General features: G+C 47.2%; 1 protein-coding gene across 10 annotated transcripts in view; it reads right to left on the reverse strand.

Moving 5' to 3' along the window:
* Positions 1-18,984, reverse strand: part of TENM3 (teneurin transmembrane protein 3) — a 367,962-nt gene that overhangs the window by 119,367 nt on the left and 229,611 nt on the right. For all 10 annotated transcript variants that reach the window (XM_045588987.1, XM_045588983.1, XM_036456870.2 and 7 more), the window contains exon 3: positions 10,098-10,335. In XM_045588987.1, coding sequence (XP_045444943.1) covers positions 10,098-10,335 — 238 coding nt within the window. The remainder of the gene's footprint in view (positions 1-10,097; positions 10,336-18,984) is intronic.

Here is an 18,984-nt window from a genome sequence, read left to right on the forward strand (position 1 = left end):
CGTGGTAGCTCTCTGTGCTTACACACCTCCCGCCAAGAAGAAGCATCCATCTGTCCTGAGCCGGGAGGTGGCCGAGGCTGCTGTAATGTTCGGGAGAAGCCCCGCACCCTAGCATCTGCCTAAGGCTGCAAAGGGGTTCATCCCACAGCCGTGACCTCTCCTGTGCAGTGTGTTACAGCGGACCCAAAGCGGTCCCCGATCCGGGACCAGCCCTCCAGGCTGGCTATGGAGTCGCAGGGCTAGGCAGGGCCTGGTGAACTCAGGTAGTGGAGGGTCAGGTCACCAATAAGAGGGAAACATTAACCCCCCCCCCCCCTGCGCACATTCCATACATTAAACCAGGGGTTTAAGAAATTGATTCCCTCTCATCACTGATGTTTCTGTCTCTCTTCCTCTCCCTTCCTCTCTGAAATCAATAAAAATATATTTTAAAAAAAGGATAAAAATACCAAAACACTTAAGAAATGATACAATTTACCTACACTTCAATATTTCTCTCTTTGCATTTTGATAATTTAATTTCTGCTGTGTTTTTAAATAGGATGAGCCCAGAAATGGTTTATGTGCCCACGTGTGCATGAGTGCACATTTTCTAAGAACTGGCTGGGGCCTGTTCAAATGGGCGGATTAAAAAGAAAAAAAAGAAGAAAAAAAACACACACAGAAAACAAAATGGGTGGATTGTTTTGCTTCTAATATCGAGGAATACATGTATTACAAAAAAACTGAAAATCCTTTACAGAAAGTAATATCCTATGCATCCCTGAATGGTAAAGAGAAATATTTGAGACTCTTCCTAATTAAAAAGACTCTTCTTTTATAACTTTAAAAGTAATCACGGCATGCATTTTGAAGAAAAATATTCTAAGGAAGGAAGTTAAACACCCCCAAGTGAGTAATCAACATCAGGATGCAGATTGTATATTTTGATGTGGAAACAAAAGAAGAAAAGTATAATGATTCTAGCTGGGACACAGCGAGTTAGTGAGAGTGGCAAGCTGCCTCTTCGCGCCGAGAGCATGTGGTGATCTCAGATCTATTCCCCTTCTCAATGGATGTGCTATTATCTTTGGACCACTCTCATGCTAGCAGGTGATCCCGGCACGAAAGATGTCTTAATTGAAAAGCTTATAAACAAGACACATTTCACTGCTGGTACCAGAATGAATATGAGCCATCAGTGATTGAACTCAAGGTGATTTGAGACAAAAATTATTTTAATTGTTTACCCAAACAATTGCAATATAAATAAGTAAATAATTATACATTTTAGCAACTGCCTCTGTATCCATCTGTAATTATGTTAAATACTAGAGGCCCAGTGCACAAAATTTGTGCATGGGGGGTAAGGGGTGTGTGTGTGTCCCTCAGCCCAGCCTGCACCATCTCCAATCTGGGACATTGCTCTCACAATCCAGAACTGCTGGCTCTCAACAGCTTGCCTGGCTGATTGACCCTAACTGCTTCTGCCAGCCAGCCTGATCACCCCTTAACCACTCCCCTGCCAGCCTGATCAACCCCTAACTGCTCCCCTGCTGGCCCGATTGCTCCTAACTGCCCTCCCCTGCAGGCCTGGTTGCCCTTAACTGCCCTCCCTTGCAGGCCTGATCAGCCCTAACTATCCTCCCCTGTTGGCCTGATCACCCACAACTGCCCTTCCCTGCTGGCCATCTTGGGGTGGCCATCTTGTGTCCACATGGGGGTGGCCAGCTTGTGTGTTGCAGTGACGGTCAATTTGCATATTACCGCTTTATTAGATAGGATACAGATATGCTCATGGTTGGTACAGCAATATGTGTTCATTGACATCTGGAAACTGGGAAGCAAAATTCGTGCAGGATGTCATTGATACATGATGACTCTGGTGGAGTTTTAAGTGGTTCAGAATATGAGGTGAGATGCTAAGAAATCTAAAAGAGAGTCAAAGCAGAATCAGAGGCTTATCAAGTGAAATTTATGGAGCTCAGCTGGTTAACTGCACGTCCCAGAATTTAATCTTATGGTGTAGAAAACAGGGTTGAAATGAAAGGAGAAAGACATGACATAGGCAAAAGCATGTCCAGGCACAACAAGGAAGTGCAGGAAGAGACACACAATTGCCTTTGGCAGGGTCCCTATGAGTTGGCAGTGAAGCCAGAGGATGAAATTGCAGAGGAAAACACACCACAGTTTTAAAAATGGATAAAATTTAATTCCAGGAGAAGGTAAAACCACCAGGCAGTAAGGATGTGAAGTAGAGATAAAACACTCACACGTAAGGAAAAGGACTAGAACGCATTTTCGCAGACATTATGAGTGAAGAGGAATCTCACAAAACAGTTACTGAGAAGGAGAAGTACCCAGAATGAACAGATCCCACTCAGAAAAAGACAGGATTCAATCCTCACTGGCTATGACCAAAATCCTACGCTGAGACCCACGGCTGTCCACTCTGATCCTGTTCACAGCGACCAGAGATGTGTTAGGAGTAAAGAATCCACTCCCCTCCATCCCATGGGTATCAAGGTCCTTATATGAATATTTCATACAGATGGCTGGTTATCCAAGACCAAACGTGATCAGAGTGTACAGTATTTGCAATTTCTTTCTTTTCTAATCCTCCCCCGAGGATATTTTCCATTGATGCTTTTGGAGAGTGAAAGAGAGGGGGAGAGACAGAAATATCAGTGTGAGAGAAACACATTGATTGGTTGCCTCTTGCACGAGCCCTGACAAGAGCCACGGAGGAGCCTGCCACTGAGGTATGTGCCCTTGACAGGAATTGAACCCTTCAGTCCCTAAGCTGATGCTCTATCCACTGAGCCAAACCAGTGAAGGCAATTTCTTAAAATTAACTCTTTTTCTTGGCATCTTCATTGCTCTGAAAAGCAAGCTGGTTCACTTAAATGAAACAAAAGAACACCCCCCAGCCCTAGCCGGTTTGGCTCAGTGGATAGAATGTTGGCCTGCGAACCCTGAAGGGTTCAGAGTTCCGGTCAAGGGCCTATGCCTGGTTGCTGGCTTGATCCCCTGTAGGGGGTATACAGGAGGCAGCCAATCAATGATTCTCTCTCATCATTGATATTTCTCTCTCTCCTTCCTTCCTTCCTCTCTCTCTAAAGATCAATAAAAATATTTAAAAAAAAAGACCTCCCTTGCTCTAAGTGCGGTGCCTTCATCACGCTCAAAAGTTGCCTAATCTTGAAATGCCTGAGTCTCGGGGGCTCAAACTTCTGACTGAAGGGGAGTCCGAATGATTCCCTCTAAGCATGTCAGACCTCCGCTAACGACATGCCTCAGGGCTGTGAAAAACTGCCTTTCATGTTAACCTGAAGGTGTGTTTCTTTCATCGCAAGAACAAAATTAGCAGACATGTGGGGTTCCTTCCTTCAAACACTGACCTGGGGAATGATTCGTTTTGATCACTGATGCTGCCTACTACACAGCCAGGCGGAGGCTGCAGCATTACCATCCTATCTAATAAAGAGGGAATATGCTAATTGACCACCATGCCCCTCACAAGAAGGTAGTGCCCACAGCCAATAAAGCAGAAATATGCTAACTGACTGCCACGGCGGCTTCACAAGATGGCAATGCCCAGTCCTCTCAGCCCCACCTCATCCATCCAGAGTCCCCAGTCCCCTCAACCCCACAGGGGAAGGCAGCTGGGGACGATCATGCCGGCAGGGAGCAGTTAGGTGTCAATCAGGCCGGTAGGCAAGTTGTTAGAAGCCAGCAGTCCTGGATTATGAGAGGAATGTCCGACTGTCGGTTTAGGCCGGATCCCTAAAATGGCAGTCGGACATTCCCCAAGGGGTCACAGATTGGAGAGGGGTGCAGGCTGGGCTGAAGGATACCTCCCCTCAGTGCACGAATTTTGTGCACCAAGCCTCTAGTTGGTTAATAATCATCTCACACTGGAAAGTCATGCTTTTGCCATCACTTCCCTCAGAAATCCTCCTTGCATCTCCATTGCATACTTTGTAGAATGAGATCTCCACTTCAGTGACTGGTTGGGAAACCAAACTGTAGGGCTGCCCGAGACACACAGATGCTCATGCGCTGAGTGGATTCAGGACCAAATCTTACCTTTGCTTCACGTTTTAGCGAATATAGGGTTTACCTTTAAGTCTAACATTTTACGTTTAAGAAGTGAAACTGGAATAATTTGGGGAAAACTTCCTTCAGTCCATTGATTTCAATATACGCTGCCCCTTGTTCTCTTAATAATGTGAGGAGAAAATAAAGATGCTAGTTTAGGCGCCAGTTTAGGGGTTCCATGCTTTGGTCCACAAGCTTTCCAGTGAAGGGGATGACCATGGGTTGAGTATTTGCCGCGAGTTGACAAAGAAAATAGGAAACTTTGGAGTTGGGGTCACATCTGTCCTCCGCTGCTGGCTGCGTGCCCTTCTGCCCTCGCTCTGTCTGATGATCTCCCTGAGGGATAAGGCAGCGTGGGCCTCAGAGCCACTTCACCCTTGGGAATAATGTTCAGCAGGACAACCAAATACCCTCCTTGGCCCGGAACAGCCTCAGTCTGCGCCTGTCCTTCCAGGGTAAGTGTTCACTTCTCCGTTCACTCGCAAGCTGTCCTGGTTGGGCGATGAATTATCGTTACCATAGTGCCAGGCAGCTCCCTCCTCTCCTGGGAAGCAGCAGATCCACGTGAGGCTTAAACGTCAACACCTCCCAGCAAATCATTAGGCTCCAGGGCTCACTCTCCCCATTCTGGCCTATTCCACTTAAAGGTAGGAGGTACACACACATCTCTTTATAGGCCTTAAAATACCGTAAGTTATTAAAGATGAAATATTTCAAAAGATCTAGGACTCAGTTGACTTTGACTATTTATTCGTATGTAATTTTACATGAATTTTCAGGGTGTTTTTATGCTGTTGTTTGTTTCTTTGTAATAAATGCAGACGATGAGATTCTCAAAGATGAATTAAGAGTTCTGAGCCTGGCTGGTGCGGCTCAGTGGTGGAGCCTTGACCTACGAACCAGGAGGTCACCATGTGATTCCCAGTCAGCGCACAGGCCCGGGCTGCGGCTCCATCCCCAGTCGAGGGCATGTAGCAGGCAGGCGATCAATGATCCTCACTCGTCATTGATGTTTCTATTTTTTTCCTCTCTCCCCCTTCCTCTCTGAAATCAATAAAAACATACCTTTTGAAAAAGAATTGTTAGCCTAGGATAGTGGTGGGCAAACTGCGGCTCGCAAACCACATGTGGCTTGTGAGCCGCGGTTTGTCGCTCTCTTGACTAATGAGTTTGCCAACCACTGGCCTAGGAAGTCCCCGGACAATTGTAGAATTTGTGTTCAATAATCTTACTTTGTTCACTTTCGCCTCTCTTTTCCACACAGGTACCCTGGGTCTCCCCAAACTTCAACAAAAGGGTAAGGCGTCCCATAGTGAACCCGCATCAGTGAGGCCTTCCCTGGAATATGTACTGAGCATCTTCAGTTCCGGAGACTCTTACTCCTCAGCACAGCGGCAGGGGGCTGGCCATCAGCACATGGGTAGGGGTCCAGATTTTCAATGGGCGGGCGCTGCCTACACTTTTAAATAATATATTTTATTGATTTTTTACAGAGAGTTAGAGAGAGGGATAGAGAGTTAGAAACATCGATGAGAGAGAAACATCGATCAGCTGCCTCTTGCACGCCCCCTACTGGGAATGTGCCCGCAACCAAGGTACATGCCCTTGACCGGAATCGAACCTGGGTCCTTTCAGTCTGCATACCGATGCTCTAGCCCAGGGGTCTTCAAACTACGGCCCGCCAGGTTTTTTGGGCAGTGAGCGCAGCCGAGGTGTTACAGTAGGAATTAGTAGTTCATATAGTCCGGCCCTCCAGCTCTCTGAGGGACCGTGATCTGGCCCCCACTTTAAAAAGTTTGAGGATGCCTGCTGAGCCACTGAGCCAAACCGGTTTCAGCTGCCTACACTTCTGATTGGCAAGGCTGACCCGGCCCTGATTCCCCTATGGTTGTCTCGCTGTGTCTGGAACCATTCCCATTAAAGTTAGGGGAAAAGGGAGTCCCAGTTTAGTCCGTTAGACTTCTGGTTAGGGATTTTATTTGTTTTTAAAAGATGCAGCCACTGATTTCACATTAAAACAGCCCAGGACCTCTGGATATTTAAATTAAACATGCAATAATAAAAAGGTCACTTCATATGCAATTTCATACATTAATAATTAGCAGAGCATTGCTGAACTGCAAGGTAAAAAGCTATGGGAACCTAGCTAATGAACTATCAATGCCAGAGTGCACTTTCTAATAAAACGAGACGTTAATAAATGTTTTATTAAATGGCTACAAACGAACCCTTTTGTTAACATCTAATAGGGAACGACGAGGCTACTTAATTCGCATCCACCAACGAGGGCCTCGCAGGCAATTAACTTCGCAATTGCCGCAGGTCAGGGCTTCCGGGGAGAGTTACCGAGCTGCACCTTTACGTGCTGGCCGTGCAGGGTCAAGTCCACGCCTTCCCTCCGCCGCCTGGAGTCCGGCCGCAGCTGCCTCAGGCCCTGCAGCAGCCCTCGGATGGCCTGCAGGCCAACCACAGAAAGTGCAAGGAGCACTCAGCTCACAGGAAAGGACTGAGGAGGAAAACCCCATGTGCGTGCTCACTGCACAGTGCATCTGGGCACCGACTGAGATTTGTAGGCGATGGGTGATGAGGCACCAAAGACAGGTGTGTCACCACCGAGGCTTGCTTGCGTCGTACTGTGGCTGCACCTCATCAAGAACATCGACTAGCACTTGTCTTCTTTCTTTCTTTTTTTTCTTTCTTTCTTTCTTTTTTTTAAAATATGTTTTATTGATTTTTTTACAGAGAGGAAGAGAGAGGGATAGAGTTAGAAACATAGATAAGACAGAATCATTGACCAGCTGCCTCCTGCACACTCCCTACTGGGGATGTTCCGCAACCAAGGTACATGCCCTTGACCGGAATCGAACCTGGGACCTTTCAGTCTGTAGGCCTCCCAAAGCAACATGTCAGATTCATTAGAGAAAGGAAATACACGCAAGAAACTGCTGGTGAAAAAGCCTGCTTTTCAAGGAAACCAAAATAAAAGCTGTGCTACAGCAGGCAGGACAAGGTAGGAACGTCTGCTCTCCGATTTACGTCTGCTCTCCGATTTACATAAACCGACCGTCCACACAGGACTGCGATTTTCCTGGATTTATTACACGCCCCTGTGTGACCACCCGCTATCCATATCCGCTGACAGGGGAAAAGCGAAAGACACAGAGATTCTTAGCTACGTAAAGAACTTTGCACCTTATAGTTCATCTCCTTTAAAGGGCAGTTTCGGGACAGCCAGAATCAGTAAAATGAGTGTATAGGAATAATGGAAATAATTGCCGAGGAGGAGACTCTACAGTAGATGAACAACTTGCTAAAGGCAGATGCAGTGCAGATAAAGCTGTTCACGTAGCCTGAGACTGCTGCTCACTGGGCAACCTTAACAAAAAAGGAAAGTCAATGGTAAGGAAGGCCGGTTCCTCCTCTCAGGAGCCCCAGCCAAGCGAGACGAGGAAAGAAGCCACGCTCAGCCGTATCAGTCCAGGTCCGGCTCAGGCTGGTGCCACTCGGAGCCGCAAGCCGAAACGCCACGTCTTTTTTTTTTTTTTTTTTAATTCTCACCCGAGGATAATTTTTCCATTGATTTTCAGACAGAGTGGACGGGAAGGATGAGGGGGATGAGAGAGAGAAACGCTGATTGGGTGACACCTGCACATGCCCTTGACCGGAATGGAAACCAGGACCCTTCAGTCCGCAGGCCAATGCTCTATCCACTGAGCCAAACCAGCTAGGGATGAAATGCCACACCTTTTGATTAGCAATTGTTGTGAACATTAAAAAAATGAGAAAACAAAGCCATATTACAAATGAACATTTTCAGCATTTTAGACAATTTTTAGATTCATTATTTGTTATACATATATGAGATAATAACTTTGGGTAGATTTTCTACCTACGTCAATTCATAAAACCTAAGATGCAATTCCACTGATGATTCAATAACTATATTGCTCTGAAGTGGAATTTCAAAGGGTATCGCTTTGCTATCACCCTCAGCGTGATTTCTGAACATAGCGGTATCAGCTACGACTTCACACACAGCCCCAATGGGTTGCACTCTGAAGAACCACTTTCTTTCCTGACTTTTACCAACCAAAAATTCACTAGAATAACAAGAACACAGCTTATCTTCCTGCAAATTATTCCAGACCTCTTCACGCTGAGACACGGCCTTCTGGAACAGCGACCCTCCTCACGACACTGGAATTTTTGAGTCTCCTGAGCTGCAGAGAACACCCCTGAAATTAAGCATGTTTCTGATGACTCAACCGGACGTATTTCAAAAAGATTTGTCAAAGCAACGAACACCGACTACCACGCGATTATCCATAGTCACTTGTATGACCGCACTCTAAAATTCCTTCTTCCTGATAAAATGTTTCCAAGTGACAACAGTGAGTCCGCACTGATGAGTGGCCCTGCGGGCGCTAATGAATGGCATCGGGTCCAGTTAGCTCTGTGCTCGGAACCTGCGGGGGAGGGGGAGTGGGAGGGGAGGGAGAGGAGGGAGGTGCGGGGATAGGTGTGTGCACATGACTCTGCTCAGAGAGGAAATCTCCAATCTGCCGACTTCTGTACTTTCTCTTTCTAATTCCTCAGGAAGAGGGTCCACAGTAGAAAACAAAACCATACAACTGCAGCTACTCCTGGCTGGACTACAGATGAAGATACAAGAGTGCTGGGCAGTTCCCGGGTCAAGAGTAAAAGAAAAGACAGCAAGATTTTTACTGTTGGCAACTAACTGTGAGGCCCCCCTGTCAGCTCATCCTCGGGGCAAAATTCCTTCAGATGGTGCATTTAATGGCAAAAAAAAAAAATAATAATAATAATAAAAAAGGAGTTTATGCATAGTGAAACCACTGTGTTCTCAGAAGCCTGATTTCGATGCTGACACCCACAAAGGGGGTCCTCCAGGAGCAGGCGCTGTAGGGGACACTCTCCCGGGCACCCAGTCCTCTGTTTCTGGGTTTTATAGACACTAGAATTTTTGAGTCTCCTGTGCTGCAGAGAACACCCTCTAAGTCCAATAGGAACTCAGGGCGGAGCAGAACTAGATACTCCTGGGACTGTCAGGGCCATGTGGCTGCAAAGCTGCGGGTAAGAGCAATGCGGGGACCCCTCCTCTCTGCTGGGGCCACACATGACGAGCGGAGACACGGCCGCGGAGGTTCGGGCGGACAGAGGTCAAACCTCCTGTGCCTGGAGACGTTTAATAAGGAAGCGGGTCGGCTCCCACCGCCCTCCCTGGTCTGTACTTTCCTACAAACATGCTGCCGCCCTGGGCCCGCGGGTGCGGGCGTTCAGGAAACACCATGTGTGTGCAGACCGGGCCCATGGCCAGCACAGCCCCGGGCAAAGCCGGAGACGGGCTGCCCCGCAGAAGCGGGGGAAGGACTTGTGGGTGCCAGGTCGCTAGTGGCCTGATCACAGCGAGGATGAGTTTCAGAGAGGGAGCCGAGACGCTCCTCATCGGGAAGGACGGAAAGGCCCTGCCGAGGGGCGTTTCAGGAAAGAGTGGAGAGCGGGCCCCACCCGCTCAGCCTGCAGGGAACGGGGATGTCCTCACGGTCACTGACTGTGCTCAAGCACCGTGCGGGGAGCCCGCCACGCATTCACGATGGAATGGGCACAGTATGGCCGGGGAAAGTAGGGAAGTCTAGCACCAAGTAGATGCGAATCCCACTGTCCATCTCTGTCCCTGTCTAAACCTGTGTGATGATTTGTGCACAAGGAAGAACAAAACAAAAAACAAACTAACAGAACAACAACAACAACAACAACGAACGGCAGTAAGGGAGAGGTCACTGGCCCAGCAGTAAAAAGATCACCCATCACCTGGAACCGTCCTTAGAAAAGAGACAGCAGCGTGCACAAGGTTGGTAAGTTTCTTTTCCTACGAAAAAGGCTGGGCCTGTTTCACCGAAACCTGCGCCGATGCCGATGCCGTAGACGGCGCTCCCCGTGTGGCCCCACTGAGCGTGTGGCCCCCCTGAGCGGGGCCCCGCGGCGGGAGGAGTTACCTGCTCTCCAGTGGAACATTACTGCCAAGGACCCAGCTGTCCTGCAGCTGGACGGACTCGGGCGTGGTTTGCAGCTCGGCGGGCAGCGCGGCCGGCGGGGCCGGGCTGGGGTTCCTCCTGCTGGTCAGGGAGCTCCTGTGGAGGGAGGTGGCGGACGGGTGGTGCTGGGCCGCGTGCTGCTTGTGGGGCGGGGGCAGCGGCTGCAGGGTGGACTGGCCTTGGCCGTTGGCAGGTTGCTCTGAAAACGGGAAAAGAAACTCGTTACCTCTGGGTGTGGGCAGCCGCCCCGACACACGCCGCCCGTTTCGTGGGGACCCACTCGCTGCGCGTGAGTCGGGATGAAAAATGGCCTAAGAATCCATGGCCCCACACGTTTGCATATTATTCTACTAGAGGCCCGAGACACAAAATTTGGGCATGGGGTTGTGTGTCCCTCAGCCCAGCCTGGACCCTCTCCAATCTGGGACCCCTTGAGGAATATCCGATCCTACCGGGCCTACACGGGCAGTCAGACATCCCTTTCACAATCTACGACAGCTGGCTCCCAAGTGCTCTCCTGCCTGCCCTCCTGATTGCCCCTAACCACTCCCCTGCCAGCATGATTGATGCCTAACTGCTCCCCTGCCAGCCTGTTTGCCCTAACTGCTCTCCCCTGCAGGCCTGGTCACCCACAACTTCCCTCCCCTGCTGGCCATCTTGTCTCCATATATGGCAGCCATCTTTGACCACATGGGGGCAGCCATCTTGTGTGTTGGAGTGATGGTCAATCTGCATATTACTCTTTTATTAGAGAGGAGGACTAAGTGGGTATTTAGCGACATTCTCTAAGAACAGCTTTACCCTTGACACACAGAGTTCTAATTAATATACAACAGATGGCAAAATAGCTTTTGCTTCTAATTTGCTTCAGACTTTTTTTTTTCCAATCTGGTTTTATTAACACCTACAGGAAACACATCCGACAGCTCCCCTAATGCGTCTTTTGATTCCAGCTTTATTTAAACAAACCAACCCTGAAATTAAATGGGTAGTTTCGGTGGAACACAAAGGTTTTCAAAATGCGTATAATCTCTATAATTATTGGATGGCATTTTTTTAAAAGAGTTATCTAACCTCAATAAATTATCCCAAGCTCGCTGCTCGGCAGCGGCAGATCTGCTTTAGGGCATCCCGGACACGCAGGTCTGCGCCGCAACCCGCTCAGAGACGCCGAGGGCTCTCCGGCAGAAGGTGGCTGCGAAGCAGATGCTGCTTCATGGATGTTTAACAGAATCACATCTGACTACCGCGTCAGAACACACGGAGACGTAACGACCGTGACACTCATTAGGACACACAACGGAATTGCCGATTTCACAGCGGGCGGCGGAACTGAGTGCGGAGTCTGTCCTAGTGACCAGATCGGCGTGGGCCTGTGTCGGTGGTACAGAAATTCCGTCCTAACCAGAATCAAAAAGATCCAGAAAACGTCCAAATATAAACACGTTAGGCTGTCACCAGAAAAGGGTTCCCTAACGCTAGGAGGTCACGGTTAAAGTTTGCAGACTCTGAGCCATACTTTTCAATCCCATGACGTAGCTTTAGAAATGCCAGAATTCACAATACGACATTTTAGCAAGCAGACAGAGGACTCCTCAATTTCACGCTAAAACTTATTATGGCTCCCCACACAAAGATTCAATTTTTTTTTTTTACTAAATGTAGTTCAAAGGGCAATATAATTTTAAAGTGATGTATGAAGCCATGCTATTAATATAAATGCACCCATTAAAAGGGAATAGGAAACATAGGGACTATCAATATCTTTCATCTACCACGTGAACTCCAGCAGGGAGGAAGCCAAATAACACAGTCAGGCATTACGATTCTGGTCACATGAAATGAAGGCATGATATATAATAGTCTCGATATATCTTACTAAACCTCTTTACACGGTACACCAATTAAAATAAGCCCCCCCACCACCCCGCAGCATAGAATATCAGTAATCACTACCTGCTCCGATTGGTCTCAAATAATCCATTTCACATCACTTAACAAGTAATAATTTCTTACTCTTGAAACGAGGGCCTGAGATACGACCTAAATATACGAAAAAAGCTGCCTCCCGCCCAGGCTCTGTTCGTGACGATCCCCATACCAGACACTAGAGGAACCTTGCCCAGTCCACTGCTTTGAAAAATTACGTGTCCAAAACTCATTTAAATTGGAATTAGCCTTTGGGGGACACGGCAGAGTTACACTAGCACACAGTTTCCATGGTGTTAGAAAAGATGAAATGGACAGTTTAAGATTCATAGAAGATTTATCACTCAGGTACACGGAGTAATTACCTAGCTCTGCCTCCCCAGCACCCGCGCGCGTGCATGTGCGTGTCCTTAAGGGACATTTCAAGCTGGGTGCTGGACAGAATAAGCCATAGTTACGGGGCCTAGACCGGTGGGTCAATGGAATGGAAACAGGGAAAAGTATAAGATTGTGTCTAAAAGGAAGAAGAGGGTGGGTCAGTGACTCCGTGTTTTTATTTTTTTAAATTTATTTTATTTATTTATTTATTTTTAATATATTTTACTGATTTTGTACAGAGAGGACGGGAGAGAGATAGTTAGAAACATCGATGGGAGAGAGTCATCGATCAGCTGCCTCTCGCACACCCCCTACTGGGGATATGCCCGCAAACAAGGTACATGCCCTTGACCGGAATCGAACCCGGGACCCTTCAGTCCACAGGCTGACGCTCTATCCATTGAGCCAAACTGGTTTTGGCGACTCCGTGTTTTTAAGCACGGTGCTATGAAAGAGTGGTACTGTAAAATACATAATGTATTCTATATCTCACATATAGAATTACAGTAATTTATTCCATGTAACTCTATATTACATATACTGTATACTAGAGGCCCGATGCAAGAAATTCGTGTGAGGGGCTCGGCCCTCATAGCCGCGGCTTCGTCCGGAAGGTTGTTTGGCTGTCTAGACTAATTAGCATATTGCCCTCTTATTAGTATAGATGATCTACAGGGTGTCCCAAAAATGCATACACACTTTAACAGCTTACAGGTCAATTCTGAAAATGAAATGCATTTTAATAAACACTGCCGTTGTAATGATTCAAAGTGTGGGTATGCATTTTTGGGGAATACTCTGTGTAGAATAAATTATAGGTACGGTATTACCAAGCATAAAGGAAGGAGCTGTGTAGCAGCAGCCACAATGCCACATTAATTTCTAACTCTGTCAGCATGGTAGGGGGCCTCAGTTTCCTCATCTGTGAGAGGGAAGTCACACTGCCCCATCCAGCTTTTAGTGCAATCTAAGGACTCAATGAAATACACTCACTCACTCATTTATTCTCCCAGCCATCCTGCATAAAGACAGCAGGCCTCCGTGTTCCAAGGGCATGCTATTAATAACAGGGGAAGCACTGGGTCAAGGGGAAGGCATTAGGAATGTTCAGACGGTTGTGAATGAAATGATTTTAAGATATACTATCATCGGCCGAAACCGGTTTGGCTCAGTGGTAGCGCGTCGGCCCGCGGACTGAGGGGTCCCGGGTTCGATTCCGGTCAAGGGCATGTACATTGGTTGCAGGCACATTCACAGAAGGGGGTGTGCAGGAGGCAGCTGGTCGATGTTTCTCTCTCATCGACGTTTCTGGCTCTCTATCTCTCTCCCTTCCTCTCTGTAAAAAATCAATAAAATATATTTTAAAAAAAAGATATATTATCATCGTCAAATATTTCAACAAGTTGAACTTAAGATTCTCAATCTTTTTTTTTAAATTTTTTATTTAAAAAAAAAATTTTTTTTATTGATTTTTTACAGAGAGCGAGAGAGATAGAGAGCCAGAAACATCGATGAGAGAGAAACATCGACCAGCCGCCTCCTGCACACCCCCCACCGGGGATGTGCCCGCAACCAACATATATGCCTTTAACCGGAATCGAACCCGGGACGTTTCAGTCCCCAGACCGATGCTCTACCACTGAGCCAAACCGGTTTCTGCGAGATTCTCAATCTTAAAGCAAATAAAAAGATGCCTGCCCGGCCGCCTGAGCCAGCCCTCAGGAAGGAGTTCCTGGGCCCTATTTCAACCAACAGGGCGGAGGCTCTCTCTGCCCAATCAGAGCTCCTCAGCTCTGATCAGTACAAGCATCTCTATTCTGGCCAATCGGAGCAGTGCCTTTTGCACCAATCTAAGTTTGAGGATTTAGAGTCCTCATTTGCATGAGGATGGACCCATCAGGGGCCAAGGGTGGGGACTTCTGTCCACATAAGCCAGCTCTCCGCTGCTCTGGAGACTCAGGTTCTCTGCAGCCTGGCTAGGCTGGCACCCGCCGTGCCTCAGGGGCAGCCCAGGGCCACGCAGACCAGCGAGGAGCAGCGCCGGCGGCGGCTCTGTCCCTCAGCTGTGCATGTCACTGCGGAGCTGCTTCGCATTGAACTCCCTCCTTCTTGGGGGGTTCCTGTTGACACTGGATCGGCGCCAACAAGCACCCGTTAACAGCTGTGACTACAGTGGCCAGAGGACAAATCACAGCCAGCTTTTCATCTTTCAGTCCATTCTCAGCGAGCCCAGTGATCTCGCAGAGGAAGTGCTTTCCTGGATTTCCTGACGGGGAAATCTACTGACGCCTCCTTCCTCCTGCTCCTTTTCAGGATTTATTCGGAAGGATGTGTCTACATCCAAAAACGTTATGACCCTGAAAATAGTGAATTCAATAAAAAGACGTCTCCTTTGCCCAGAAAATATCATGTGTATTGCAGGCTGCTTCCCTGGGAAGGAAAAAAAGTAAATAGCAGGAGTTCTCCTCATACACGGGGAGAATCTGAGTTAGGGAAACATGTGATTTCAGCAAGACTGCAACACAGCTGAGCTCCTAGCAGAGCAAAACATGTAGACGGTCAGCGTGCTTTCTCCTCCCCTCTCCCACCTGCCTCCCACATCCTACGTTAACAAGATAACCACCTGCCGTGGCTTAATGGAAATTGGGAAGGAAAGACCTCGCCTCACTCAGAAAATCACGTTCACACAAACCTGCTCCTCTGGATCATTATTTTACCCAGGGATCCTCACACAAACCAAGTATTCGGAAATGGACTGTGCACTGACGGACCTCTGCAGGTCTCTGGTTAAAATAGGGCCCTGCGTAAAAATGTCCACCACCCATTGTCTGCCACAGACGTTTCAGATGGTTGCATACAAATCAAATGAAAATTTTTAAAGATGTGCATTAAAGCCATAAAATCCTGTATAAGCAAACAGTATCCTTCGTATCACCACCATCAGACGATTGATTGTGAGGCTGTTTATTAAAAAGACACGTGGTATGAAAAAAAGCTTAGAGCTGTGAGGGAAGACTGGCACTTACCGGAGGACACTATGTGAGTGAGCACAGATGGAGTCATTTACTGGACCCACTGCGTCAGTGAGAATCTGGTTTCGTTTCTCTAGGGCCATGCTTTGAAGATTAGAAGAAATCATCAAAGGACATCTTTAAATCTTTGTATTCTCTCTTTTTTCCTTTGAGAGTCCATTGTACTCTCCATTTCAAGCAACCTAGATTACCTAGCAACTCGTTGCTATAAATTACCCAGAACTGCCCTGACTGGTTTGGCTCAGTGGATAGAGCTTCGGCCTGTGGAGTGAAGGGTCCCAGGTTCAATTCCAGTCAAGGGCATGTATCTTGGTTGTGGGCACATCCCCAGTGGGGGGTGTGCAGGAGGCAGCTGATGGATGTTTCTCTCTGATCGATGTTTCTAACTCTCTATCCCTCTCCCTTTCTCTTTGTAAAAAACCAATAAAATATATTTTAAAAAATACCCAGAACTGCTGAGTAGAATTTAATAAATACCTTTTAGATCGCATTTAGTATATCTATTGAGTGTCTAACATGTGCCAGGCTCTGGTCCAGGCACTGAGGATACAGCAGTGAACAAAACAGCCAACAATTTCAGCCCAACAGCAGAACGTGCGCTTTAGGTAAATACAACTGGACTGGGAGGAAAGGATTGGCCAGAAACCGAGGGGAGAGAAAGGGCCTCAAGAGCCTGTGAGGCGACACTGCCGCTTCCCGGAGGAGACCGGCCAGTCTCTGTAGCCGTTTCATGAGGAATCGGAGAGAATGCCTCAGTTGTTACTGAGACCCCCTACCGGACATGCTACACTCTCAGCCTAAGAACAGACTTAAAAAATCTTCTCCTGGCAGCTGGAGCAATGAGGAATCTTGCTGCGTTGTCTTAAGCTCTGGCCGAGAACAAAACAACTCTTGAAAACATTAAACACTGGCCTGGCCTTCCCTGGGAAGTATGAGGTTGAAACTTAAACTACCAAGGAATTCTGGAACCCCCGGCCAAGCAAGTAGTATAAAAAGGGGTCCTGGGCCAGTCGGTGTGGCTCTGAGTGTCCACCTATGAGCCAGGAGGTCATGGTTCCATTCCTGGTCAAGGGCACATGCCTGGGTTTGGGGCTTAATCCCCAGGAGGCAGCCAATCAATGACTCTCACATCATGGATGTTTCTATCTCTCTCTCTCCCTCTCCCTTCCTGAAATCAATATTAAAAAAACCCCACAACAACTTAAAAAAAGTGATTCTGTATCACCAATGCTCCTTCCCAGTCACCGGGCAGTTGCAAACGCAAACCTTTTTTAAAAGACTCTGTGCTGAGCCCACGTCACATGGGATTCCCACGGACAAACAGTTTCCACTGCACTCACAGCTAAAATCACAAAGCTTACGAGGAAACAACCCGCACGGAGCCAAATGCTACGTACCAAATAAACAGCAGGGATCTTTATCTCACCAGATAAAACTACAAGCACGCGTAGAATAACGAAGGGCTTAAACAATTTAACCAGTTAACTGCCATGATATTTTGACTTTAATTGAAAAAGGTCCGCCGCTTGCGTCTATGGACACCGATGGCGTACAAATGGTTGATAATATCAGAATAAGGCATTCAGAAAAATATGTGGTAGTTTTGAAACAAAGGAAAATGTGTAACAATATGAAAAGTACAGCCACTGAAATGAGAAATGTACTGGATGGTTTAAAACAGTGGTTCTCCACCTTTCTAATGCCTCGACCCTTTAATACAGATCCTCGTGTGGTGGTGACCCCCAACCATAAACTTATTTTCGCTGCTACTTCATAACTGTAATCTTGCTACTGTTATGAGTTGTTATGTAACTATCTGTGTTTCCGATGGTTGCGACCCACAGGTTGAGAACCGCTATCAGGGTCGCCTCAGACCATCGGAAAACACGGATATTTACATTATGATTCACAACAGCAGCAAAGTTACAGTGATGAGGTAGCAGCGAAAATAATTTCATGGTTCGGGGTCACCACAACAGGAGGGACTGTATTAAAAGGTGGAGGCATTAGGAAGGTTGAGAACCACTGGTGAAACAGTACATTATTAGACACAACTGTAGAGGCAACCAGCAGTTTGGGAAAGAGATGTAGGAAACTCAGTGAGATGGCACCAGACAGATAAAAAAAATGCTTAAATATGTAAAGTAGTTCAGTGACCAGAAAGCTAGACTGAGAAAGCGCAATACACAGCAATAAGAGGTCCAGAAGGCTAGAAGAGTATATTCTTTAGTTACGTAGACATCCCTTCAATGCTCCTAATATGTGCAATGTAAAATTACATAGACCATGAGCTTACTCATCTCTTTCTCATTTCATAAGGATTATCTCTGCTGCTAGAGGCCCAGTGCATGAATTTCGTGCACTGGCAGGGTCCCTAGTGGCTGCTTGCCACCGGGTAGGGCTTCCCTCCCTTCCCCTGGCTGTTTGCCACCACAGCCTGGGCCTCTAGCCCTTCCCCCAGCTGGCCTAGCCCCCTGGTCGAACTTCCAGAGGACCTCCTGGTGAAGGGGACAATTTGCATACCACGCTTTTATTACATAGGGTTCTTTTTTTGTTACTGGATAACAGTTGCTTGGTTTGTTTTATTTAAAAGGTAACTTCTCTTGAATGGCATCAGGTTCTCTTGGAAGATATTTTGGCTTCGATGGTTGCTGCTCAAAGGTGCATAGTTCATCTCATAGGCCAGGCACCCTCGCCTACCCCAGGGGTGGGAACTAACACCAGGCACCTTGCTTGTGAAGCCTTCATGTTGTGCTGTGCCTATGGGAGCAATGCCACAAACATACTACCCTCTACTGAAAAGCGTGGCTTTGCGCAATTATTTCTTGCAGAAACATACATAAAAGTCACCTCGTATGCATGCATACAAATGGGATAAAAGTACCTTTGAAATGTTTCAGGTGTATATTTCAGGATATGCTCCTGCCCATTTAAAAAAAAAATCTACCTGAGAGTAATAAGCAAAAAAAGGAAGAAGCTATCCCAATCTGGACAATAAAAAATGGTTGATATAAATCATTAACACTCTTCTCTCCTCTCTCATTTCTAATAAACATCTGATTTTTGCGCAATGAAATCTTACGAACGTTAGCGCAATATCTGATCTGATAGAAATGAAGCACATGCTTGACTACGGATAAGGACAGGCTACAAACACAGCTAAACCCATTACCACGTGACAAGTGGCTTATAAAGCATAAGAAAAGCAAACCAAATATTCGACATCACGGAGAATTTGCAAACTTTTCAGATGGCACATCCCGTGTCACAGAGCAACGTGTGGACGGGAGAAAGAGTGCTGGGCCAGGGGCTCAGAGTGGAGCACCTGCTGTCACTCACCGAGGGGACCCACAGACCAGCCACCCTCAGGGCCGCAGTGATCTGCTCTTAAAAAAATGGCCGTGGGGGAGGCAGGGAGCTCTGTTCAGTGATTTCTAAAGACTTTCAGCTTTGAAATTCTCTTCCGATTACATAATACGCAATAGTCCCTTCAAACGTATTAGTTTGTG

This window comes from Pipistrellus kuhlii, unplaced genomic scaffold, assembly GCF_014108245.1.
Source record: "Pipistrellus kuhlii isolate mPipKuh1 unplaced genomic scaffold, mPipKuh1.p scaffold_m20_p_3, whole genome shotgun sequence".
Classification (NCBI taxonomy): domain Eukaryota; kingdom Metazoa; phylum Chordata; class Mammalia; order Chiroptera; family Vespertilionidae; genus Pipistrellus; species Pipistrellus kuhlii.